This window comes from Phoenix dactylifera, chromosome 17 (assembly GCF_051530095.1).
Source record: "Phoenix dactylifera cultivar Ajwa chromosome 17, Ajwa_hap1_PhDact_Kaust_v1.1, whole genome shotgun sequence".
In the NCBI taxonomy this organism is placed as follows: Eukaryota; Viridiplantae; Streptophyta; class Magnoliopsida; order Arecales; family Arecaceae; genus Phoenix; species Phoenix dactylifera.
In genome coordinates, this window is record NC_143206.1 from 19452692 (window position 1) to 19479852 (window position 27161).

General features: G+C 41.1%; 3 protein-coding genes across 3 annotated transcripts; 2 read left to right on the forward strand and 1 right to left on the reverse strand.

Moving 5' to 3' along the window:
• Nucleotides 1–1215: 1215 nt before the first annotated feature.
• On the reverse strand, nucleotides 1216–9878 carry TOC75-III (translocon at the outer envelope membrane of chloroplasts 75-III). The gene is made up of 7 exons (XM_008804883.6): nucleotides 8401–9878; nucleotides 6260–6481; nucleotides 5983–6090; nucleotides 3013–3204; nucleotides 2657–2905; nucleotides 1889–2143; nucleotides 1216–1677 (listed from the first exon to the last, which is right to left on the reverse strand). The coding sequence occupies exons 1-7, from the start codon at nucleotides 9571–9573 to the stop codon at nucleotides 1438–1440; spliced, it is 2439 nt and encodes an 812-aa protein (XP_008803105.4). The 5' UTR covers nucleotides 9574–9878; the 3' UTR covers nucleotides 1216–1437.
• Nucleotides 9879–12293: 2415 nt separating this feature from the next.
• LOC103716748 (pentatricopeptide repeat-containing protein At1g11290, chloroplastic-like) lies at nucleotides 12294–14380 on the forward strand. Its single transcript, XM_088713546.2, has 2 exons — nucleotides 12294–13925; nucleotides 14118–14380. The coding sequence occupies exons 1-2, from the start codon at nucleotides 12410–12412 to the stop codon at nucleotides 14243–14245; spliced, it is 1644 nt and encodes a 547-aa protein (XP_088569672.2). The 5' UTR covers nucleotides 12294–12409; the 3' UTR covers nucleotides 14246–14380.
• Nucleotides 14381–14864: 484 nt separating this feature from the next.
• Nucleotides 14865–17822, forward strand: LOC103716775 (uncharacterized). The gene is made up of 5 exons (XM_088713547.2): nucleotides 14865–15617; nucleotides 15726–15805; nucleotides 16315–16572; nucleotides 16720–17538; nucleotides 17629–17822. Exons 2-5 carry the CDS (start codon nucleotides 15748–15750, stop codon nucleotides 17673–17675), a joined length of 1182 nt encoding a protein of 393 aa, XP_088569673.1. The 5' UTR covers nucleotides 14865–15617; nucleotides 15726–15747; the 3' UTR covers nucleotides 17676–17822.
• The last annotated feature ends 9339 nt before the right edge of the window (nucleotides 17823–27161 follow it).

A 27161-nucleotide genomic window follows, 5' to 3' on the forward strand; every position in this document is an offset into this window, starting at 1 on the left:
GCCTCACGATCACTGTGGATGTATTTTCTTTTTGTTTTGGGTTGGCGGTGGTAGAATGCTATGACCATCGCTAGGTCTTTTCAGTTTGAAAATACTGAAGCGAAGCACATCCCCTACCTAAAATCAGCTAGAGTTTAATCCATTAACCAGTGCCAGAGTTAGCAATCCAGAATTAAAATCATACCGCATTGGCCTGGACCTTGGAAGGCAGACAGTAACAAGCACAGAGTCCATCCAAATATCAAATTTGAGAAAAGACAAGTGAAGACCTAGATTTCTCCCAAAAGCAAGATTTTTTTTAGTGAAGGGGCATCGGACCCAAATCCACACATCCAGTTTGAGCCTATTGATTTTAAAGATAAAAATACAAGCAATCAATAGAAATATGTTTGTGTACAGGCTGGTTATCCAGATGGTGAAAATGCAAGAGCCATCATAAAGTCCCCGCCCTGGAGTTTCTTCACCCTATCGCAGAGATACTGGATCTCACGGAAACTAGTATGCAGAGATTTTCAACATACAACATAATATGTACAATTTTTACTACATTAAGTAAATTCCCTAACCATCAATTCTGTGCCAATTATACTGTTGATAGCATCATCATAATAAAGTTTTAAGTGATAAGAGGGAATAAATAAAAAGCTTAAGCACTTGTTTGGCATCATTTTTATTTCTTTATTTTTATAATTAAAAATAAAATCACAAAAACTGAAACAAAAAAAAAATATTTAGTCCTATTATTTTTATTTCCTATATCTCAAGTTATTTTTTTAGATAAAATGCAAGTAAGAAATTCTTTCACCATCCTTAAAAATAAAAAAAATTATGTTTTTTTACAACCAGTACCAACAGCACCGCCACCTGTCATCTCTACTCTCCACGACTACCACCATCTTTACCCCTAGCGTCGCCACTATGGTCTCCCATCATCACCACCTCCCCACTATCATTTCCACCATCACCATTGCTTCTGCCACCACCAGTGCCCCTTCACCACACGACCACCACCGTATCATTGGTATCCTCATCAACATTGCCACCAACTCAACATTGCAACCCCACCCAACAAAACCAAAAATCCAAAACCATGGCTATTGTGGCCTCAACTATCATTGCCATCATTATCACCACCTTCTTCTACCATCATTGTATTTATGTTTTTAACAAAAATTGATTAGACCAAACATATTTATATTGTTTAAAATTTAGAAATAAAACAGAAGTTGGTTTTTTTTTTATTCTGAAAAGAAAAATGAAAGTAATGTCAAAGGCACCAAATTTTTCCAAGAATTGGAAAAATCAACTAAAATACAGTGCAGAAAAACCCTGATAACTTGGTACAAATGAACCAGGATCCTGTAAATGAATATATGGTTAGCATGCCATAGCATCTGCAAAATTTTGGAACCTGTCCAAAATTATAGGCAACGGCCCTCAAAATCTCTCTCCAAACCTAAAAAATATTGCGCCAGCACCAGCATTATGATCAACTGCGTACTCTGCTCTTACCAACCCAAGCTTGACACCTACACCATAAGATGAACCATGTCCAGCTCGGCGGAAGAACTCGGTTGGGTTCCCTTTCAAATCCTTTGAACTACCGAGATCATTCCCATGTTCTGCAAATGCATAAATATGTGTATTCTTCACAGGGATCCGCAGCTCAGCAGCAAGCTGAACAGTATGGAAAGGAAGGGTTAGATCTTAAGTGATTAAAATGAAAAAAAAAACCCAGGCTTGTTGGATGATCTATAACCACCAGAAATAAGGCTTGTGGATTTTGTCAGAATATTGATATATTTTTAATCTTAATTAAAAAGGAACCACATTGGATTTATGAAAGTTCAAGCTACTAATATGCACAGAAAGCTCTACTTATGCTCACCTCAAGAATGTTTCTGCAGGCACCCAACTCGCCCATGTTGTAGCCCCTCACTGAATAGGGCCCTCCGAGTGTGAAAGCATCATAGCTTGGGAGGTCTCCCACACAACCACCATAATGTCCATGAAGGACCAAAACAGGTGGTGGTGGCTTGCCGGCACCTTCTTCTACTTGTTTCAGCTGAATGAAGCGGGTCAATGTGAGCTGGTGACGATTGAAGACTGGAAACTTGCTGCCAATTCCAAGGCCTTGGTCTAACTGCAATACAAGAAAAATGCAATCATCGGAAGATAAGTTTGAAAACACATATCAGGAAGAAAATGCTTTATTACACACAAAGAAGTCAAAAATGGATTACATAATACAAATGAAAGAAGATACTGAAATATCTGTTCTGAACAGATCTAAAAGCATGGATTGTCATGGGAATAGTTCTATTAAGTGATATAAAAAGGGATCATCTGTCTCACTGTCATTTAACACGAGGGTGCCACTACATTCCATGTCTAGCATTCATATAAATAAATGATTTGTAAACACATCTAGAAATAAAATAATAAAAAATCTTCCAAATCTTAGTTACTAAAAAACCTTTTAGGATATAATGGTCATAGTTATGGTCATTGTGTGCATCCGTGATAGCAGTCGACAACTTACAGTTTCTAATGATACAGCTCATTGAATAATTTTTCAGCCATCTAGCAACTCCTTAACATGCAAAAACTGTAGCCATAATTCAAAATAACTGAGAAGCAAACAAACAGTATATACCTGAAAGACATCTCTCTCGCCAACAACTACACCATTTACAAACTTAGTGTTGTCACGAGTAATATTTGCCTGCGCAAATGCCATGCGGTCAATACCAGTACCACTTAGGGTTGTTGGAGGTCCATCCATGCTTAAGCCACCAATAGGAAGTGCTCGAGCACCATGAGTACATATACTACTAGTTTCATCGCGAGTTGTGATTTCCTCCATCACAAGCCCATAAGTGAATTTGCTTTGCCGTGTGAACGCCTGAAATTTGGGCAATGCATTTAATAGAATATTATAGAGGATCCTTCAAAGAATAAACTTACAGGGTAAATTTGAGAATTGAACTAAGGGAAAACATCAACATCTACCTCTGTTATATTTGCTTTCAATCCCACTCTGTCAATCCATACAGGTGGAACTTCATCCGCCCCTGGCCCACCAGTGAAAACAGGACTCAACTTCCGGTTGTTAAAGCAGCTAGCACGGAACGTGCGGTTGCGAGGGTTATACACACCATCCACATACGGATGCACATACTCTAGCTTGAAAGACAGGTCATCCTAAACAAGCATTGTAAAATGTCACAAGTTAAATTGGTACAAGACATTTAAAAAAAGAAGCCGGATGCACTTTGCTGATAGTAAGGCATGTATTTTTTTCTTCTTATCTTTGTCATGTGTTGAAAAGTTAGGTAACTGGGTTCAGAGATCATAAATTAACAAAAAGAATAGTGTAATCATTGTGCTAACCCCAAATTGATGAACAAAGAACAAGCTCATGTTCACACACCACGCTTCGGAAATATGCATCATCCAAGGCTTTTATGAATATCGACTCCACAATATGGGACCCACATCATGAAGGTAATGATATGCGTTTAGGAAGAAATGAACATCATAAGATTTTCAGACAAGTATGGCTCCATTGCTAATCTGAAGACCGAAGTTTTGGATAAGTTTTTGTTCAACTGGTGAATCCTTGTATACAATCAAGTGGACAAAGGAAGTTTTGAAAAATATACAACTAATTTTTAGCATTTACGTGTATCAATATAAAAATATATTGTATTTGACAGCATAAATAGATCCACAGAATAACAAAGAGGAGAGAAAGCAAGCAACCTGCAGAATGACCCAAAGAGGCAGCCAGAAAACTCCCCAGCCTCTTCACCAACATCCTTATCAAAAGACCAGGCTGAATAGAAATAGCATATACCCAATAACTTTAAATATCTATGCAACTACACATGCATCCAATCTACACCTGAAATCAAGGCCTAAGTCTGTTGCATAATATGTGTTTATTTTGCAATAATATGTATAACTGTTACCGGTTTTGGCATAAATCTGAACAAATCAATGGATCAATAATTCCCTGATCCTAAACATAAGCCATCCCTCCTTAATACTTTTTAACGAACAGCTGTCTGACCCTTCTTAGTCTACTAAGAAGAGGTATGTTTCTTTTCCTTTTTTTTACTTCATGATTACATGGTTGTTTGTTTCCTTAATGGTTAGGCCATCGTTATCATCATCCTTGCATTTTCCTATTGGGTCAGCTAGAGAGCACAACTATAAGTTGCCAATGCTCTGAGAAGGATTGACCATATTTTGTAACTGGTTATCAGCCTGATGTCAAAGCTCTAGAAATTGGTGTTTTGCTCCTTGGCAAGGAAATTTAGATGAGAGGGTCCATCAAACCTCTAGAAATTGTTCTATTCCTCGACAAGGCAAACTCAAACACATGGGGCCTACCATGAAACCTTTAAAGGAAGTTGGTGTAGGGAGATGCAAAGCCTATGCATTTGAAACCAAGGAGCAAAGGATTATACATCAATTAAATTTTATGATGAGAACTCTTAGTGTCACGGCTTCCATTCGCAGGCTCCTGCATCTCCATCCCCTGGTTTTGGTCTCAAACTTCCACATACTTGACCACCATGGGACCTTCTCAAGGAACGCCTCCCTACCCTTTGATGTGTACCCTTTTTATAACAACAGCGTCCTCCCAAATTCACTCTAAATGAGATTGGACAAAAAGCATATTTATCAAATTTACTCCAAAGTCCAAACAATCTTGTCCGGCGAGAACATGGCCATTCATCTGGATATCTCCTGAATCCATCACATGTGTCGTGCATGCCAAATACTAGCACTAGTTCTTATGGATCATAAGAAATACTTAGACCATTTTTCTGCCATGAAAAATGTTTAAAAAATTTAGGCATTGATATACAATTGATTTTCAAACATTCATTTAGTTACATGTGATATACTCACAATTTATTTGACCAGTTCATAGACCTGTAACATGTTGTGGAAAGGAACAAAATAAATTATATCAATCATGAAAATAGTTTACAAGTTAAAGCACACTCAAAGATCCCAAATTTGAGAAACCCATTATACTGAAGTTTCCAGATAACAAGTGCATATAGATATAACAGAAAATCCATTAGTTCTTGTATATCATCTTTGATTCGTAGAGCATTTTTAGTTGGGTGTTGCTCTATTAAGGTTACCATAACTGGCATGATTAAAGTATCTTAAATTAGTTGACAGTCTTAAAATTTCAATATGATGCTATGTTGTTTGATGCAAGACAATTACCTCATTACATATTTGATTCAAAACTTCTAAACTATAAATACCGACCTGCATGCTCTGATCTAGGATGACATTTTTTTCCTGCATTCAAATATGGATTTACATGTCTAAAACATGTCTGCCATTCATCACGAGCAACCCACAATTGTGTAGAATGGAGAATGACAGGTTCTCCTATTGAACCTTTATTCTGTTTGTTCATATTATCAAATTCTGATATAGCATGTGCTAGTACTTCAGTATGCTGTAAGTTTATGGTCATTTCGGAAATGATTGCTACCACAAGATAAGCAACATTTTTAAACCTTGCAAGCAAGCTAGGTATCCTGTGCAAACAACCCATGACCCTATAGGAACATTTCCCTTCTTCTTACTTAGAAAACAAAACTAGAATAAAGTAATGTAAAGGTCAAGCGTAAGACATCTTCACAAGCTTGGCACATACATTAAAACAAATACATCACCAATAAGTTGTTGTATATATAGAATAAATTGCAGCCCAAAATGTATTTAAGGGAAATAAATGTTACAAAATGCAAGAAAAGCAAGCAACAGATAATATTTGGCAGATTACCAACTTAAAGCAAGAAAGCAAGAGCAAAGAAAGAAAGGTGTCTTTTACTCAAATGGAAGGAGAAGGACAAAATGAAATTATTGTAACTTAATTGCAGCAAACCCAATTCAAGCAGGCAAAATATACAGCAATGCACTGTTGGATGATTACCAACACACCTGAGGATTGAGCAGATTGCTGGATGTCACAGAGCCAACTATGGATCTGTTCAACCCTTTGATATTCCGATGTTCAAATGAAACAGTGCCACCGGGTTGAATCGATGCCTGAAAAAAAGAACACCCTCCAATTTATGAGTAAATATGCTTAACATAGCTTGATGACAATTCATCTAAATATTTAGGATCCATACAGTCTAAACTATGTGAAAGCTACACATATATCACCAGGCTAAGAATATAAAGTTGGAAGACAAAAAGGAAGAGACTTAAATACCAGAGTTGGTCGTCCTTGCTGTCCAGGTACAATACTCCACTCTGTGCTTACTTCGGCTGATTGCTGTTCCAGTTCTTTGAGCTTTATTTCAACTATGATTCCTCCATCATTCTTTTCATCAGGTCGCGGGTTCACCTCAATGTTAGAAAATAAAGCAAGTGAATTTATGTTCCTTAGAGCCTGTTTCCCTGCTTCAATATTAAAGACATGTCCTGGTCGAAGCTGCAAGAAATTTAACATCAAAAGATGTTAGGATACTTAAAAATATCCAAATATTACCTATAAACAGCATGCACTTTAACAGAAATCACATCCATTGAATCATATCAGGTGCGACCATTATTTTAAGTTGAAACAAAAATTGGCATTACTTGCACATAGGACCAGCTTTTGCAGTATTTATCAAGAGATCTACAATGAGAACATGATCTCAACCTTCCAGCATGAACATATTCATGATTATAATACAAACAATGGGAAAAATAGCTGTTCGAAAGACTTCAAAAATAAGAACAATGTCCTTTTGTTCCCGTTCAATTCAATTGGTAGCGCAAACTCAGAAAGGCAAATTATGGCACATTAGACAACAGACTTCTCCCTTCTTAAGAAAGCATGTCTTTTCAATACATGTAGATTTGTCTTTGTTGAAGTATCAAATCCTTGAAAAGAAATGAGCTACGAGGTAAAGGTGGAAGATTAAAGGGTTCACTGTATCATTTAACTTGAGCAAACTTTAACACATTACCTGACAAGTTATATGCATAACTCACCGATGGATATAAATTACATTCCACAAGCTAAAAAAACCCAAGGCAATGTATGTTAAACTTTGCCAAATAAGAATACACATCCCTCCTCACAAAACCACTCTCATAAGCACATTAATTTTGATTAAGACAATATCTATTTCACAAGCATTAACCTTGATAAGAAAATTGTGCAAGAAACTGCCATGAGATTATCAAATTTAAGTTGCATGTTTAAACAAATTTGCAAGGAAAAGGAAATGTAATCAAATTATATAGAAAGAAAGGATGGATGTTAAAACTAATCTGACAGGAAACAAATGGAACATTTTAATTTAAAAATGGAAACAATTGCCTACAAGGAAAAGAATTTAGTGTAATTAACAACACTAGTGTTAAGCAGTTTCCTAGAGCAATCTGACTCGTTTTCCATTGATTGGTAAGAGAAACAGACATTTTATTGCTAATCCACACCTCACAAGTCTGAATATAATAAAATCTCCAGATTTTAAAAGAATAGAGCTCAATCAAAAAACATCAACGAGTGATGATGTCCTAAGCAGGCACAACATCAAGGTCGAATTGGCCTATATTTATATTCTGCAATAGCATTTCGACATTCAAATATGAGCTTAAGTAATCTTGAAATGGGTACCAAGGAAAACTCGTAGGCATCCCAAACTCATGTATCTTGCTTACCCCCTTAATCCGAAATCAAAGTAGCTATTATGCCTAACAATGATCCATGCGCCAATTTTATGCCTTCTCTTGAAAGGAAGTCACCTGTCTTAACTTTCATTCCTCCATCCCATTGGTTTTGTCCCACTATGACTATGAATTCATAAAATACTAGTGGAACTTTCACATTCTCCATCAAGACTTAATCAAGCAATCACATTCTTCCAGTCACCTTCAACAATCAAGTCAATCTTAAATACAGGTGCCTGCTTCAAAATAACTTATAAGAGCCCTCTCGTCTACCTGATACAGTATTTATAACTAATGAAGATAAGAAAAAACAGGAAGGCCTTGACATACTGTTCCTCGCTAACCTCAACCGCAAACTAGTCAAGGTTACTCACTAACATTCATCTTCATTGTTACACTTGCAGTTGATAGTGGTATCATCACCGTGACTATAAACTTTTCTTATGGCTACCGCTAAACAACTTTAAAAGCTAGTGGCATGTCAAAGACAGATGAAATCTCAAAAATCAAAAGAGAAGGTAAAGGTGCAACCTATATACACTGTTTCTTTTCCAAACACTTCCTTGACAATTCTGTCCGCCAACTCATTCAATGACGAGCACTGGCTCAAATTAAACAATGATGAAAGCCTCCGAGGAGTTTTCATCTCATGGAATAAGAACAGAGATCAGGTGAAAGTAAATTCACCTGTTTGGGCATCTCCCGACGAACGACAGCAAGCTGGGTATTCCCTTCGCAGACATTCCCGAGTTTATCCTGAAACTGGACGACCAGCTGCGTGACATCCCCCTCCACGACCTCACACACCACCTCTCTTGTATTCAGATTGCCGAAATTGACCACCTGGGCGCAAGCATACCCCTCATCGTGGTACCACTTCTGGACCCGGTCCCGGATCCTCTGCAGCAGCCTCGCGCTGACCTTCCCCTGCTCCCGAAGCATCTGCAGTACCTCCCGCTGCACTGGCATGGGCAGCAGGCACGGCCTGGACCGGTCGATTCTCCTCCGGTAGTCCCTCTCCTGGTTCCGGAAGTACTCCAGCTTCTCCCTGTCGGTCATGTCCGGATCCATCTCCATCTGCTTCGTCTGGGCCATCAGCCCGACGTTGATGCACCGGAAGGCGTCGGCCGACTGCCAGGTGCTCTCGGTGAAGGACACGGTGAGGGCGAGGGTACCGTCGGGCTTGGTCTTGCCCTCGAGGTCGACCTTCTCGAACATGCCGCAGGAGGCTAGGTTTTCGAGTTCCTTCTGGAGTTGGGCCTTGGTATGGACACCGCCGGGGTGAAGGGAGACCATCTCGAAGAAGGAGTCCTCGTTGCCGGCGACGGTGGTGCCGCGGCGTCGGTCGAAGAAGAGAATCTCCGAGATCTTGTAGCGCTTGAACCCGCTCAGCTTGCTCAGCTGGACAACGATGTTGGCCGGCAGGCCGTGGGAGTCCCACTCCGGGCCGCCGCCGCCGGTGGGATCCTCCTCCCTCGCGATCGCCGCCAGGGGCGAGAAGATCTGGGACCAGAACCCTCCGCCATCGCCCCCGCCGAAGCCTCCCCAGCCCCAACCGCCGCCGCCGCCGCCGCCGCCGCCGCCTCCCGTGTTGCCGGGGGGAGGGACGGGAGTGGAGAGGTGGAGTAGGAAGCCACCGCCAGCGGCGGAGGCGAGGGCGGAGGAGAAGAAGGTGGCGAGGGTTTTCTTGCGGGTCCAGTTGGTGGGGGGCTTAGGCGATGGGGTTTTGGCGAAGGGGAGGACACATTTGAGGTGATGGGCGGGAGCGGAGGCGGCGGCGGAAGCGGAGCGGCGGTCATGGGCGGAGCCAGAGGGGGGTATCTGGGCGCCCAGGGTTAGCCTCTGAGCGGAGAACGCCATGGAGTCGGGCGACAAGAAGGAGGATCAGGAGAAAGGAGAGGTGCGTTGGATTTGATTTAATTTATTTGGCAAGGAGGAGAAGATTGGCTGGTGGTATAGTTACCGAATAGGGCTCCTCCTCCTTCGCAGCTCACGTCTCACGGACGCACGGCACACAGGGCGACGGCCAAAAGTGCAAGAACACCACCTACCAACGGTGACGATATCTACCACAAATAGAGGTCGGGGTTTTAGGGTTTATGCATGGAGATGATGCCGGGGAAACGATTGCTTCGCTGGCCGCAGCAGACCGAGATTCCGGTCGGAAGACGGGATCCAATTACTTGTTACGTCGAGTTTAAGTTTTACCCGATAAACTAACAATTCTAGGCTAAATTTATACTTGGAAAATTGTTCCTTCTTGACAAAATATTTTGCTGCATATGCTGAGATATTTCCATCTCCCCTCGGTCATCTAGTTCGACAAAAACCAACAAATAAGACATAAATTTTTTATTATTAAATTAAAAACTTAATATTTAAAAATTAATTGATATTTGATTTTTCATGCTGATCTAAAATTTCTACCGCATTTCCTTTTTTTTTTTTTTACCAAAATAATCGAGCTTCCAGTTTTTAAACACCTCGATAAAGCATTATGCTTCAAAACTTTGGCTCGCGATTTCACTTTTATCGTTTTAGACGGGTGCCAAGATCAAGATATTTATATTGTCGTTATTTAGTAATAACTTATAAACCCTACTTTGCGCTTCAAAAAAAAAAATGTTGATCATTCGTTATAAGCCCTGCTTCATGCAAAAGCGTTGCTTACATCTCACTTGCCTTCTTAACAAATTATAGACATTAATATTCCCTTTCAGATCGACTATATGGGCTCGTTTGGTTCGCGGGAAAAGAAGGGGGGAAAGTGTGGTCAACGGGAAAGTAATGAGATGCCTCTTGTTTGGTTGGAGTTTTCAAAGGAGAGAGAAGGGAAAGTTGTATTCCCATGGGAATGTGATTCCCACATTTCATGGGAAAGTCTTTCCCATGAGAAACATGGGAAAGTTACTTTCCTATGAGGTGGGAATCACTCCATTTTTACTTTTTCCCAAAAAGTCCCTTCAGCATTAAAGAGGCATTAAAAACCTAATTTTTATTAAGGGCATAATAGGAATTATATATAACTTTCCTAGGAAAGTGGATGGCCAACCAAACATAAGCACCTTGGAAATTTGTTACTTTCCCATGGTCAACCAAACATGCCAAAAGTACTTTTCTAGGCATCCTCTTCCTAGGAATTTTTTTCCCAGGAATCATATTCCTGGGAAGGAAAATGCTTCCCGCGAACCAAACGAGCCCTATGTGTTGAATGCTAGTATTCAATGGTGCACTCGATACTTCATTATCGTCAAGACCACTACGAAGCGTTAATACGTGTTTTGGCATCAAGATTTTTTTTGGTTTGGATTTAAATACTAAAATGTTGTTACGTGTTGGGAAATGATTCTCAAATGTTTGTCTTTACTACTATCATAACAAAAAACATGGGGAGGTGGTACTCTACAACTCCACTTCTTGTTAACCACTCATATATTTGATATCTCTGAGTACCCTGGTAATCTCCATACACTGGCATAGATTAAACAAATTAACTTGAGCCAGACATTAACTTGAGGTGGACCAGGTATGATTTCTATTACTTCAGTTAGGTTTGGCTTGACAAGATCTAGCTTGAATTTATGTCGGACTTAAACCAAATAGTTAAGCATCAACTAAACTCGTGTTTAACATATAATTATATCATATATCTTTTGTCTCATAAATCCTTCATGGAGTGGGAGAATAAAACTATAGAAATCCTAAATCCTATATAAAAGTTCATTGCCTCCCTTGATGTATCCTCCTCTATCTCTCAATATTCTTTAAATGCTACAAAAAAGGGAAAGAGGGGGGTGGGGGGAGTCCAAACCCCCATCCCCCCCTCTGTCTCTTCCCTTCATTTGAAGCTCCTTGTTGAAGAAAAATTTGTGGGAGTCTCATTAACTGCAATATCTAAATCTAATCACGCATCTCACATCCCAACCTCAATGTCATCCTAAGATCTCTTTGTTGCCAACAAAAAAAAGGAAGCGCATTATACGAGGGTTTGATTTTGAACTCAAGTGTTTCAAGGTCAAATGCCTTCCATGATATGTCAATTTTGTCGAACTTTATATAGAAGATATGGCATATCCGATTAAATTAGGTTTGATTTTTAGTAGATCCATGCAAGTTATATACCTAATTTTTTGTCGCGCATTTCCTCCCCCTTTATATATACACTTTTTATATCAAAAATAACTCTAAAGTTATTACAAGGAGAGAGAAAATAAATTCAAAATATTTATGTAAAATTTATGTATCAAACCTCAATTATATAGTAGTAATCTATCATCACATGCGCCATTCTCGTAATAAACCACTCACTCAAGGTACTAACATCAGCATGGATAAAGTGTTCTAGTAAGATATATGTATCAAATCTCGATATTATAGTTATGGTCCATCATCATGCTTTCTTAGTAAAATTTGAGAGACCTTTGGAGCGGACTACCTCCATATGTGATCCATTGTTCATGATATTTTCTAGTAATAAATAAATAAACAAACAAATAAATAAATAAATGGATGGATGAAGCCCTATAAACCCATTTAAAATCCACCCTTCTTATCTAATGTCTCTCATTTTTTTTAAGAAAAAGATTGCTGGTACATGTGTCTAACCCAACCCCCTGGGAGCCTGAGTTGACCGTGAGTTGGACGGCACGACGACTGCATTCCACCACCGCGACCACCTCGGGAAGATGATGGTAAGATGCTCCGCCGCTTCGCCTCTCCGCTTCTCCTCCGCCGCCGCCCCGCGGTTCACGGCGCATCCCATTTCATCTCCCCCGCCCCAAGCCACACCGATTCGGACTCGGACGATGCACTGGACCCCCAGACCCCGTGCCACCTGTCCGCCGCCCCCTACGACTTTGTCAGAATCCTCTCCGCGGCCGCCAAATCTTCGTCTCTCTCGACCGGAAAGCAGACACATACCGCCGTCATCAAGCTGGGCCTCGCTTCCAACCTCTTCATCACTACCGCTCTTCTCGACGTGTACTGCAAGTGCAGGAGAATTTCCGATGCGCAACAGTTGTTCGACGAAATGCCCAAACGAAACGTAGTCACGTGGAATGCTCTGATCCATGGACATTCCCTGTCCCAAATCCCATTCCTCGCCATAGGAGCTTTTGTGCAGATGGTTTCTCAGGGGATTTTTCCGAGCCCGTCTACTGTATCGATTGTTCTAGTGGCATGCTCCCGGTCAGGGGTTCTGGGTTATGGAATGATGCTGCACTGCGTTGGTTTTGAGCATGGGTTTTGTTCGAATGTGGTGGTGGGGACTGCATTGGTGGATATGTATTCAAAGTGCTGCGATATGGGCGCGGCCAGGAGAGTGTTTGATGAGATGGGCGAGAGGAATGTGATCACTTGGACCTCTCTGGTCACTGGATATGTGCTGCAACGAAGACCTTATGATGCCATGCTGTTGGTCAGAGAGATGAGTCGTCTCAGTGTTCGGTTGAATAAGGTGACTTATAACAGCCTCCTAAGCTCGTTCTCGAGGCCTGAAGATTTGGTTCATGGGAAGCAAGTCCATTGTCTTGTGCTACGAGAAGGGTTAGAGGCCGATCCTTACATTGCAGTCACCCTCGTAACCATGTATTCGAAATGTGGCAGTTTGGAGGATTTTGTAAAGGTTTATCCCACTGTCTCAAGTCGGGATCAGATATCTTGCAACTCAGTCATTGCAGGATTTTCTCATCTGGGAGATGGCAAGGAAGCAATTGAAAAGTTCCTGGAAATGAGAAGGGGATGTATCGACACAGACTTCTTCACCTTCACGAGTGTCTTCAGAGCTATAGGAATGCTTTCTGCTCTTGAAGAGGGTAAGCAAATCCATACTCTCACTTGGAAGACAGGACATGCTTCAAATGTATGTGTTCAGAATGGTCTCGTATCGATGTATGCAAAATGTGGTGTAATAAGTGATTCCAAAAGAGTCTTCTCTTCTATGGTTGAGCCCGATCTGGTTTCCTGGAATTCACTCATGGCAGGGTGTGCTGAACATGGCTATGGCAGGGAGGCTGTAGAATTGTTCGAACATATGAGACAAATTGGAGTTAGACCAGACCATACTACCTTTCTATCAGTGCTCACAGCTTGTAGCCATGCTGGGCTTGTGGAGAAGGGCCTTGAAATTTTCTATTTGATGAGAGAAGGTGTCTTGCCAATTGTTGCAGGATTGGAGCATTATGCTTGTGTGGTTGATCTTCTTGGTCGGGCAGGTTATCTTCGTGAAGCAGAATCTTTTGTGAATAATATGCCTATAAAGCCAGGCCTTTCAGTATACAGGGCTCTTCTAAGTGCATGCCAAATTCATGGGAATGTGGAGATAGCCAAACGAGCTGCAGAGCACCTCTTTGAGCTCTGCCCAGATGATCATTCTACTTATGTTCTTCTCTCAAATGTCTTTGCAGCTGATGGTTGTTGGGACAATGCAGCACGTGTGCGGAAAACCATGTGGGGAAAACAAGTGAAGAAGAAGCCAGCTTGGACTTGGATCGAGGATCGAATTCCTGTTGGTGCATTGGAGGGATTGGTATGATACTGCTGCTGTTGTAAATTATGACCCATAGAAGATTATATTGATATAAAATGCACTAACTGACCATTTTGCTGAGGAAAGATAGATGGATCCGATTGAAGGCTGATCAAATGAGATGAGTATTAATTTTGTGAATTTTTTTAATGTTTCTTGTAGTAGCTCCAATTGTTTTGAGGGGTAAGATGATTGCTTTTGAGTTGGGATGAAAAATTCAATGGATTCGGGGGTCAAAAGCTAGGTACACAAGCAAATAAAGCTTCCAGAAAAGTGAGTTTGTACATTAGTTTCAAGCATCTAGTCATGTCAACGGAGAGCATCGAAACAAATAAATTGGAGTTTGGTATCCATTTATATGGATCATCATGACATGTGTCTCAATTTTGCAATCAACTAGAGATGCATCTCGTTTCTGAACGCTTTTCCTAAAAACTTAAGAACTTCTGAAATATTTAAGTTCATTCAAGATTGTGTTCTGACTTAACCTACAATCTAAATTTCATTTGTTTTTTTTCTTGGCAACTGAATATCTAATTGTCAATTCTAAATTTTGTTCTAGAGAGTGATTGTAGCTTCTGCATCCTAAAAGAGATTTTCTGTTTGCATGTCCATCCAAAACTAGTCGTTCAAGCCAGAAGATACCGACGCCATTCAGTGACCGCAAGCTCTGACCCTCCAAGATTCTCGCTCTCCATTGTATTTGGTATTACTCCTGAGATCACTGCAAAATGATTGATGCTGGAGAAAAGATGAAGAAATGCTCTGCATTTCATATAGCTCTTACATAAGTATAGCTAGCCAAGTCAAAAGAAATAAAATGATACAAAAAAGAAGATATCTCAGCGGCACTAGTTCAAGTAAACTCTCCGGAGTGCCGAGCAACGTAGGGGGCAACCCAGTCTGCAGTTTTGTTCATCTTCTGATACACATGTGCTGTCTGGAAGAAAACCATCTCCTGACTAATCTGCGAATCTTAAGAATCAGTGGGTGACTGTCTCCGTATCCAATCGATCACCGTAGAGGAGTCTTCCTATTTGCATCATTAGATACCCTTCTTGCATAGAAAATGTCTTCTCACGCTGCCCGAAGCTCTCCCTTTTTTTCTTTTTTTTTTTTTTTTTTTTTTTTTAGAATTGGGTTCCAGCTACCATCCGGCGACGGTACCTCAATCCTCCGTCGATGTTGCTGGAACTGGAAGCGGGATTCCAGGAAGTGTTGAGTAAAAGCAGGTGGAGCCTGAATTCATCCAGCCGGTGACAAGAGGGACATGTGGCAAGACGGGTTTCAACCATTGCCATTCCCTTCTTTTAGTCGACGATAAGCTCGGGGTGGCGCGAAGGCCTCGTTTTCCCCTGACCATCAACGCTGCTAAAAAGTAGGTGGCTGTTCCTAACTGCCCCCACGTTATAATCCAAACTCGATCGGTTCGAGGTCCCTTTTTTGTTCGGAATCGATCTCAGATGAATTGACGACCCTGCTGCAGGACAAGGAGGAGGGCAAAAACAATGTCTGAATCGGAAGGGCCGAGACATGTGGAGGAGGGCATTTCTCCTCTTCACCACGGTACAATTTCCTGTCACCCACCCACTTCTTCCACTAGTCCTCCATCCTCTGTTTTTGCCGGTTTGTATTTGTAGGAGACGGACGTTAGATTGATTGCCTCCGTATGATTTAATCTCTCTTGAAAGCTCTTCAAATTAACCACAGACGAGTCTGAAATAAGAGACGCATGAAACTGCCGGTTGACGATATATAGCACCATGTCAGAGAAACAATAGGGACTTTGTAGATTCTGGATGGTGGCTTGAATTTTTTAAGCAAGAGTAATATTTTGATATTTGTCTATACTTCCCACATTCATCCTGTCATGCTCTTGTTGTATCAAAACAAAAGTTTTACTTTCCGATCAACAACAAAAGTTTAAACCGTCGAAAAAGAAATTAAGCCACTATTGGGCTTGTTATATAGCATGGGTACATTCATTGGCAGATCCAGACTTGCTTTCTTTGTGAGTTACTTCTGATGCACACACACATATATATATATATGTATGTGGTAAAATTTGTATGAAGGTCGAGATGTCGCAAATGGGCACCGGTCAGCACCTGTAACTCCAACCTTCGCAAGCGGCTTCGACTTTGAAGATGATCACGATCACCACCACGAGAAGAAGTCGGTTCTGACCAAGGTGAAGGAGAAGGCTAGGAAGTGGAGGCACGTTCTTGCTAAGAAGAAACATGGACATGACAATGACAATCCCACCCCTCCATGGGGAGTAAGCTTGGACGAAGAGGATGACGAACAAGATCCTGAATACCACGGCGCTCCAAGTAATCATCTATATCCGCCCCTTCATTTCTTTTCTTCCTTTTTTTCTAATTTTTTCTCACTCGTTAATTTCTCTTTCCACTCTCCACGATATCTAGTCCAATCATCTCTGCACGGAATGTTAAGATATTAGCTGCCTGTGATTTCAGTGTATGAATCAGAGACGGTTCCTGACGCCTACAAAGAGGGAACTTCCCAACATCGGTCGACGGCAGTACAGAGTCCCAGTGCACTCGAGAAATCGGTAGTTTTCCAGCACGACAACGCTGACAAGGAACCAGAAATGAAGCAAGGCGACGACATGCTCGAACAACCGGTTCTGCACCACCTCGACGCGATCAAGGAGACATCATGCCCCCATGCTAAATCTTTGTTGCACAGCCCGGCCGCACACCAAGATCCTGTCGGAGAGAGCGGTACCGATAAGACGCTGGCCGAGACCGTAACGGGGATGCTTGCACCGGCGTACACCATGGTCTCGGGGGCGACACAGATGATAGCTTCAAAGATCCAAAGCCCAGGAACTGGGTATGAGTCGGGAGCAAAGCAGATGTACGATAAGGGGATTTCGGTGAGGGAGTATCTCATGCACAAGCTGGAGCCTGGGGAAGAAGATAGAGCACTCTGTCAGGTGATCACCGAGGCTGTCAGCCCGAGGAATGCCGGTCAGGCCCAGCGTGAAGTGGGTGTGGCGGAGAAGGTGAAGGAAGCCGTCTCTTCTTTGCTGGGAAGGGAGGAGGTATCTCGTACTGAGACAAATCCTCGTGCGCATCAGAGGCCAATCCAAGTTCCTGCCATTAATCCTTGCGTGCAGGAGGCATCTGCCCCGCTTTCTACGAATCTTCATGCGCATGGGTCGCCCATCCCCGTCTCTAGAAATCTTAATGTGCATGAGTCGCCCATCTTAGATTCTAAAAATCTTCAGGAACATGGACCGCCCATCCCAGTCTCTACAAATCCTTATGCAGGTACGCATGCATGCATGCATGACTAACGTGGCCATACATAAAAAATAGAAATTTTGGCAATACGCTGATTGAAGATTTACCAACTCGCAGAAGAAGTCGAAATTGACGGAAGGAGACTCCAAGCATACACCAATTAAGAGGCCCTGACGCACACATACATTATCGTACTTTTTATCTTTTAAAGAACCGGAGGAAATCGTGGCCTAGGCGATCTTTCATATCTTGAATTGATGTACCCCAAATAATGAGATTTTATTACCTTTTGAATTCAACATTGTTATGAGCAATGTTTCATTATCGTACATTGTTATGAGCAATGTTTCCAATGTTCCAACTGTTATATATTAACTAATACTCTATTAATAACTCGCTTTTTTTCCTTAAACTTCTCCTCTGCGCAGCTAATTAAACTTGTAAGATACGTAAGTTGTGACGTGCCAACTGGGTGAAATCCCACGGGCATCTCCGACGACTAATCCGATCCCAAAGCAAATAGAGAAGGGAGATGGAGAGGGGAGGTGGGGGGTTGGAAGATAAATATAAAAGCTCATCCGCGCGCGCTCGACCGTCTGCCCTTTATATTATATCAACAGAAAAGAGTATAAATAAAAGAGAGGCGGCGCCAAATATAACGGTCGATCTACAAAATAACGCCATCCAAATAGTTCCCAAATAACAAATTATAATTGTGAAACTGCGAGCTCATCTAATTCTTTCTCTGGAATTGGCGATGAAGCAGTAATGTCTATCGCATCCTTGGGTATTTCAGGCAACGGAAGATCGCCATCCAGCAACCAGGATGTAAATTAACAGAGCAATCCAAGCTTCAGCACCAGTTCCACTTCCCCTGGATCATAATAATTACTTCCCAGTTTTTGGTCTACAGCCTCCAGAATCACCCCATTCCTCCGACATCTCCACACCCAGTCCACCAAATAAAGATATGGTGATGCTTGCTGCATTGTTGGCTTCCTTCCGCATGCAATCTCAAGGAACAAAACCCCCAAGGCAAAGACATCGGTGCCGGGGGTCGCCCTGCCTATTTTAGCGAGCTCCGGAGCTATATAACCACAAGTTTCCAACCACATGAGTGATTCTGGGATCGCTACCATGATCGTACAATCGTGATAGTCCAAAATCTCCCAACTTTCCATTCATTTCGCCGTCTTGTTTTGATATCTCTGCGAACAACAATTAATCTGCCCCCACTCCTCATGCAAGTAGTGCAATCCTGAAGACGCTTCCTTGATGTTTATCTAACCGAAGACACGTTCAAGTCAAATGTATCTTTTTGGTTTTTTTCTTCATTTTTCGTACTTTTGACCTCCCTTTCTAATGTTTATCTACTGAATTATTGGTTTTTCTTGCAAACCAATTTGTATTTCATGCATTGATCAGAGGAAAAGAAGACAATGAATCTCGTTGCTTCAGTTCTGTTCAGGAATTGCAGTGATTCCACAAAGCAACAAAGCTTTTATATAATCCGCAGCAGTTCATATATAGTAGGTGATTCAAGAGCATAGCTTTTTACATATATCTACCACCACTAATGACCTGCCGAGTCTAACTACGCTGTTGATGCCAGTGAATAACCCGACAAGGCAATGTCAGCGAACCCTTCCATTCCCATGGATAGACTCTCGCCATTTGCAAAAGACATAGGATGGATCGGCCGAGCGGGAAAGAAAGAAGGCGATTCCATGGCCGGTCAAGTCTGGATGCGGAGGAACAATCGCAAAGACGAAAGAAGTTGGGAAGGAGAGAGCTTTACCAGCGGATGAATTCTTGAAAAGAGTGGAGTTGGGTAAAAAGCGTGGCCCTTGGCCGGCAGTGTAGGTATCCATTAGTTTGTGGTTAGCACTTGTGTTAATTGAACTATTAGGCATTCCCCTAATGTTGAGTACTCGTCATCCATTAGGTATCGACTATTTCATCAGCATATTACCGTAAGAACCCATACAAGCGTGTTTTTAGTTCCACATCGATTATTTGTCAAGAAGTCTCAGATACTTATACAGGATTAAGAAACCTAAATAATACCTTCCGACTAGCTATTTTGGATGAAGTCTTAAATTATTATAAATGGTATCAGAGTGAACTCGGTTTATAGCTTATGCGAAATAGGAACACTGCATGCTATATTTTCAAGAATCTAAATAACATCTTTCCGCTAACAATTTTAGATGAGATCCTAAATTGTTATAATTACCATCTTATGCAATATTTTCCAACCACTCCCCTCGAACATTCATAAGAATTTCTGCAGCATGAACAATCAATATGCTGAATAATAGTAAAAATTATAATTACCATATTTTAACTCGAGCGATAAATCTTTATCTAATAGTTTTTTTTTTTTTTTCTGTTGAGGAAACTCCATCACTTCAATTTATCAAAAAGCATCATATAATAGTAAAAATTATATATTTTCCCATCTCCGATCATCTCACATTTCAAAGCCATTTCCCCACAACTCCCAAATAAAGTTCTCGTAGATTTTTTTGGCCATAGAGATCAAATTCCCAAGAGGAAAATCCAGAAGCGCGCCCCTGCGTCCCTCCAGCTCGACCACGCCTTTGCTTGGGAGAAGGTCGGTTCTTCTCCCACGCCGATTCCCCTGCTGTCGCCGCTGAATCTTTCCCCCACGCCGTTCTACGAGGTCGATACTTCGGTTTCGGACGTGGAGGAAACAGGCGGCGGCGAGTGCGAGGACAAGCAGAGGACATTAATGACGCCGCCCGGAAGATGGCGTCACCCGGCTTTGCCTATGGTGGTGGTGGAGCCGGCATCTCTGCTTCCCATGTTTCAGTTCCCGTGCGCGCTGGCACGCAACGTGAACTAACCGCGGCATCTCCTCCGAGGATGTAATTCTGTTCTAGATTTTGTGTAGTTTGAATTTGTTTTGGTTTCTCGCATTCATTGATGGTATGCTACGTGAGCAAACCCCACCAATTCAATGTGGACACATTTGATACTAGCAAGCAAAAGAAAAATATTTTCAAGAAAATATGATACTTGGAGTTTCTCCTTGCAACGTATTGGAGGAAGATGAAGGGGATTTTTTTTCCCACGCTGGTGTTGCCGTAGCTGTTGCTGTCGATGGGACTCAGAACAATTTGACAACAAAATCTAAATGACTTATCTAAAGTTTTATTGAAAAATTACAAACTCCACATTACGCATGCAGCTGGCAGAGTTAGTTACACCAGAAATTTGTTTTTTTGTTGCTAGTTTGTTGTTAACAGTTAGGAAAGATAGTCACTAAAAGAATCATCGGCATCTATATATAGAATCCTTGTATACTGCAATGAATAAGAAGAGCCCATTCCTTTTCCCAACTTCATTTCATTTTTTTATGGTATCAGAGCCACGTTGAGGACGTTCTGTGGCTGTTCTTCCTTCTTTCTCTTCTGAGAGTTCTTACCTCACCATGACTAACACATTTGTTGATCCGATGAATGATCCAACTAGCCCTTTTTATCTCCATCATGGAGAGAGCCCCGGTCTTATTCTTGTTCCTCAGCCACTCAATGGCAACGAAGATTATTATGCGTGGAAACGATCCATGACTTTGGCACTCGAAGCAAAAACAAAGTATGGGTTCCTTGATGGTTCTATCAACAGACCTGAAGAAAGATCCCCAACGTATCTCGCATGGCGTCGCTGCAACAACATGCTCATGTCCTGGTTAATCAATTCTTTGTCAAAGGAAATAGCCTCAAGTGTGCTTTATCTTGAAACTGCAAAGGACATATGGGATGAGCTAGGAGCACGCTATGCTCAAACCAATGGGCCGAGAATTTTTCAAATCCAAAGAGAGATTTCCAACTTGCAGCAAGGTAACTCCTCTATCACTACATATTACACAAGAATCAAGGGCTTATGGGATGATTTGAATAACTACATATCTGCCCGAAACTGTACATGTGGGGTACTTCCATCACTAGAGCAAAATCATGTGATTCAATTTTTAATGGGGCTAAACGACACCTATAGTCAAATTAGAGGACAAATCCTTCTCATTGACCCTCTTCCACCTCTGAGTAAAGTTTACTCCCTGTTGTTACAAGAGGAAAGACAGAGAGAGGTTGGAAATAGCCCAGTCCTAGACTCTGCTGCTATGATGGCTAAAGGAAACTATAGACCGGGTTCATCAAAGAAAGGGAAATTATTCTGTACACACTGTAAAAAAGATAACCATACCATTGACAAATGCTTTCTCCTTCATGGTTATCCACCCGGGTACAAGGGAAATAGATCCAAAGGTACTTTTGGTTCTAATACTCAAGTAGCTGCTGTTGTTGGTGCTAAAGAAGAAGGGGCTAGAACAAGCAAATCATCATCAGATTTTCCATTTACTCAGGAACAGTGTGACCAGCTTCTTGACTCCTCAAGAGTAAGAGTTCTCAGCCTCTCACTTCTGCCTTCTCGCTAGGTACTGGTTCCAGTTCAAACATGACAGGTATTCCCACTTCTCTCGCTTTGTCTACTCATATCATACCTTTGGTTTTATCTTCACAAAATGGTTTCTCAAATGGTGCTTGGATCATTGATACGGGTGCTTCAGATCATATCGTATCAGATGTCTCTTTCTTAACTCATGTCAATGCACAACTGAATTCCAGAGTTCAACTTCCAACTGGACAAACTGTGCAAGTGACACACATAGGCAGTGTTAGATTAACAAGTCACCTCTTATTAAAAAATGTCTTATGTGTCCCAACTTTTCATTTTAATCTACTCTCCGTTCAAACACTTGCCTCTGACCTTAATTGCCAACTTACATTTGAATCTTCTTCATGTCATATTCAGGACCTATGCAGCAGGAGGATAATTGGTCGGGGTAGCGTAGTCGGCGGACTTTATCAGCTACAGGTGCCTGGCTCTCAAAGTTTAACTAAGAATTGTTCTGCTTCACCTCCCTCTTTTAGCTACCTAACAAAATTTTCTACTGTAGACCTTTGGCATTATCGCCTCGGTCATTTATCTTTTCCAAAACTTCATATGTTACACAACATTGATTATGCTATGAATTTTAGTTCTACACATGTCTGCCCAATATGTCCTTTGGCTAAACACACTCGGTTACCTTTTCCCTCCAGCATGATACGTACTAAATCCCCATTTGAATTAATTCACAGTGATGTTTGGGGACCATATCCCATTCCTGCAAGAGATGGTTCATGCTATTTTCTTACCATTGTTGATGACTTCACACGAAGCACATGGTTATATTTAATGAACCATAAGTCCCAAACAGAACAAATCTTTCGCAATTTTAGCATGCTGGTGCAGACACAATTCAATCGCAAAATAAAGGCCATTAGGACAGACAATGGAACTGAATTTATCATGAAAGATTTTTTTCAAAGCCATGGGATAATCCACCAATTAACATGTGTAGCCACTCCACAACAAAACTCAGTCGTAGAACGGAAACATAGACATCTTCTTACGGTGGCTAGAGCTCTTAAGTTTCAAGCCTCTCTGCCTATAAAATTCTGGGGAGACTGTGTTTTAACCGCAGCATACATCATCAACAGAACTCCTTCCAAAGTTTTAAACGGCAAAACACCGCATGAACTATTATTTTCATCTCCACCGACCTATGATCACATGTGGGTTTTTGGATGTCTTTGCTATGCATCCACCTTAGCTCATGACAGAAAAAAATTTGACGCTAGGGCTCGGACCTGCATATTCATTGGATATCCATATGGAACAAAAGGTTATCGTCTTTATGATCTGCATAATCATTCTGTGTTTGTATCTAGAGATGTGGTCTTCCATGAGCATATCTTTCCATATGCTCCAGATAACTCTCACTTGTTCTTCATGTCCGATACCTCTCATACTCCTACACATATCATGCCTTCCCCTGTAACTGTTGATACATCAGTACCTTCTTCCCCAGCTACAATTCCTCCAGAAAATACTTCAACACAGACTCACACTTCCACTGAAAACCCAGATGCAGATTCTCTTTCATCTGAATCTTCTTTGTTACCTGACTCTCCAGCATCTCCCACAATCCTTAGGCGATCCGAGAGAGTCAGAAGACAACCCAGCTATCTTGCTGATTACCACTGCCACTTAGCTACCTCCTCCAAGGATCTTCCTGCGGCTACAGGTATAAAATTTCCTCTTCATTCAGTTCTCTCATATCATAGGCTCTCTGCATCTCACAAAGCACATGCCTTTGCTATCTCTACACATCTCGAACCAAAAACTTTTGAGTAGGCTTCTCAGTTACCCGAGTGGCAGGAGGCAATGAGGCTTGAGATTCAAGCTCTTGAAGAGAACAAGACTTGGTCATTAACTGAATTACCAGCTGGAAAATCAACAGTTGGCTGTAAATGGGTATATAAAGTGAAGCATCATGCAGATGGGAGCATAGAGAGATTTAAGGCCCGCCTTGTAGCTAAAGGCTACACTCAAATGGAAGGGCTGGACTATTTGGAAACATTCTCTCCGGTTGTCAAAATGGTGACGATCAGAACTGTATTGGCTTTGGCATCATCTTTGAACTGGCATTTACACCAACTTGACGTGAACAATGCTTTTCTTCACGGGGAGTTGGATGAAGAAGTTTACATGAGCTTGCCACCAGGTTTTCAATCCACAAATCCTTCACAGGTTTTAAAGCTACATAAATCACTGTATGGATTAAAACAGGCATCAAGGCAATGGTTCTCCAAGTTTTCCTCAACATTGCTGTCTTATGGCTTTTTACAATCTGCAGCTGACAGTTCTATGTTCATTCGCAATAGTGGCGCTTTCTTTGTCGGGCTTTTGATTTATGTCGATGATATAATTCTTTTCACCAACAATGCAGCACAAGTAGATGAATTTGTTGCATTCCTCCATAGGCAGTTCAAGCTCAAAGACTTGGGGCCTCTAAAATATTTTTTAGGCCTTGAAGTAGCTCGACCGCACAAGGAATTACCATCTGCCAGCGGAAATATGCCTTAGAGCTTCTTGAAGAGACAGGTTTACTTGCTGCCAAACCTGCTGCATGCCCTCTTGATCCAAAGCTGAAACTTTCTAAAGATGTCGGAGAAGAAATTCAGGATGTCACTCATTATAGAAGGCTTATTGGGCGTTTGCTATATCTCACAACTACACGGCCAGATTTATCTTATGCAGCTCAAACTCTTAGCCAGTTTATGGACAAACCTCGCAAGCCCCACTTAGATGCAGCCACTCGGGTGCTACGCTACATCAAGAAGGCCCCGACACTGGGCTTATTTTTTCCCAGCAAGTCTCCTCTGCATCTGAAAGCTTTTTCAGATTCTGACTGGGCTGGATGTCCAGATACCCGTCGCTCAGTTACTGGCACATGCATATTCCTTGGTGAATCTCTCATTTCTTGGAAATCTAAGAAGCAACACACTGTCTCTCGGTCTTCAGCAGAGGCCGAGTATCGTGCAATGGCCACTACTTCTGCAGAAATTGTCTGGCTCCTTCAATTACTCAAGGAGCTTGCCATTCCCCATCAGCAGCCTGCATTGTTATTTTGTGATAGTTTGGCTGCGATATACATAGCTTCTAATCCTGTATATCATGAACGAACCAAACATATCGAGGTTGATTGCCACTTCATCCGAGAACGACTCACTGCTGGCCTCATCAAGACTCTTCATGTCTCCACCAATGACCAATTGGCAGACGTGCTCACTAAACCCCTTGGAGCTGCACAGCTTGATCCACTCCTTAGCAAGATGGGCATTCTCAGTATTCATGCTCCATCTTGAGGGGGGATATTGGAAAATTACAAACTCCACATTACGCATGCAGCTGGCAGAGTTAGTTACACCAGAAATTTGTTTTTTTGTTGCTAGTTTGTTGTTAACAGTTAGGAAAGATAGTCACTAAAAGAATCATCGGCATCTATATATAGAATCCTTGTATACTGCAATGAATAAGAAGAGCCCATTCCTTTTCCCAACTTCATTTCATTTCTTTAAGTTTTAAATAAAATTTGAGAGAACTATTAAATAAGCATAGTTTACAGAAGAAATTTCAAAAAAAAAAAATCTAAAAATGCATACCTGCATGTTTGTCATGCACGAAGAAGATCGATTTATAAGATCACACACATACACATGCATGCTCACGCGTACGCAAGTATAATATTATTTTATGAGGGTGCTTGATATGAGGTGCTCATCTCAAGATCAAAGATGATGTGAGTGGAGCTGATGAGATCGCTATGTTTGGTGATTCATAAGATCGTACACATACACATGTTTGCACGCACAAACACAAGCATGATTTACTTTATAGGAGCGTTTGGTATGAGGTAATCATCTTAAGATCAAAGATGATGTGAGTAAAGGTGATGAGATCACTATATTTGGTTGTACCATGATGATCTTACATGGCAGTAATTCTAAATCATCTTCACCTCTTAAATCATCGCTCAATCCAATGATGGAATGCCTCACCTTGAGGTCAGTAATTTAAGATCACTTTAGGATAGCGCTCTTTGGGCTAAAAGTTGAGGATAAAAATCTCACTCAGTCTAGCAAAAAAATTTAGTACATCAATATATCATTAATATATTATATCAATATTATATATATTATATTATAATATACTATAATAATTAATATATAAATAAATATTTTATTATTTTATTATAGTATTTTTTATGTAATATATAAAAAATAATATTAGTATTATATGGTGAGAGATCTTAGACTCCCATAAAGTAACCATACACGGTAATCTTTAAGTCATTGAAGATCAGACTATCTTGAGATAAGAATTATTGGTGAGCTAAGATCACCTCGATGATCCTATTTGGGTCACCATACGCTATCTATATTCTTTTGAAAAAGTATTCATTAATTAGGAACCTACCTAATTTATGAACAATTCTTTGGTAACTGGAATTTTTTTTCAAAAACTTAGGAAACTAACATGACTCTGCAAGAAAGTGCTGCATTCTAGCTGTTACCATGATCCTAGCTAACCACGCTCTTTCAACATAGAGGTCGGACACCACGGATCCCCCACCCTAAATGTCTGACTCTTCATCGTTGGATAATTAGACCACACTTGCAGTGTTGCCCAGAAGTAACGAAGAAGGAATGGTTGACCATTGGTATCAAGCCTGCAGATTGCCGCCCATCCTTCATGCGATTACTTGCTGAGCTGTTACTTCAGAGCGACCTTAAAATTTAGATATACTCCCGTTCTTGTTCATCTGATATGCATCTTGGATAGCATAGTCAAACATCAAAAAAACACATCTTAAATAAAGCACAGAGAGAAGCTAGTTTCCTGCCATGACCTGGTGCCATCCAAGCTCATTCTGATGAAAGATGCAGAGATCCATGAATGCTGTCACACAAGCTACAATGCACAGATCTTTATATTTGCAATCTCGGTAGTTAGAACTATATTACTAGTTTTTAACGCCACAACCTCATCATTCAGGGCACAATAAATGAAGCAACACAAATCAAATCCATCATGCACCAACTCTCCATGGCGAGATGGTTCAAGCCATTTGCCTGTATTACTATCAAAACGTATAGCTTGATGCTAGATGTCAAGATCATATAGACCATATCTTCAAACCTGAGACGGCCTGAAGGCGGATTGAATAGTCTAAA

What these genes read in the sequence shown, in the direction of transcription:
- TOC75-III (XM_008804883.6), bottom strand. Translation starts at nt 9,573, where the DNA reads ATGGCGTTCTCCGCTCAGAGGCTAACCCTGGGCGCCCAGATACCCCCC. An exon ending in AGCAAGGACGACCAACTCTG is followed by an intron (nt 6,091 to 6,259) that starts GTATTTAAGTCT and finishes TCTTTTTTTCAG; the next exon opens with GCATCGATTCAACCCGGTGG. An exon ending in GCAATCTGCTCAATCCTCAG is followed by an intron (nt 3,205 to 5,982) that starts GTGTGTTGGTAA and finishes ATGCTTGTTTAG; the next exon opens with GATGACCTGTCTTTCAAGCT.
- LOC103716748 (XM_088713546.2), top strand. Translation starts at nt 12,410, where the DNA reads ATGCTCCGCCGCTTCGCCTCTCCGCTTCTCCTCCGCCGCCGCCCCGCG. An exon ending in TGATCTTCTTGGTCGGGCAG is followed by an intron (nt 13,926 to 14,117) that starts GTTATCTTCGTG and finishes ATGTCTTTGCAG; the next exon opens with CTGATGGTTGTTGGGACAAT.
- LOC103716775 (XM_088713547.2), top strand. Translation starts at nt 15,748, where the DNA reads ATGTCTGAATCGGAAGGGCCGAGACATGTGGAGGAGGGCATTTCTCCT. An exon ending in CATTTCTCCTCTTCACCACG is followed by an intron (nt 15,806 to 16,314) that starts GTACAATTTCCT and finishes ATTTGTATGAAG; the next exon opens with GTCGAGATGTCGCAAATGGG. An exon ending in TGAATACCACGGCGCTCCAA is followed by an intron (nt 16,573 to 16,719) that starts GTAATCATCTAT and finishes CTGTGATTTCAG; the next exon opens with TGTATGAATCAGAGACGGTT.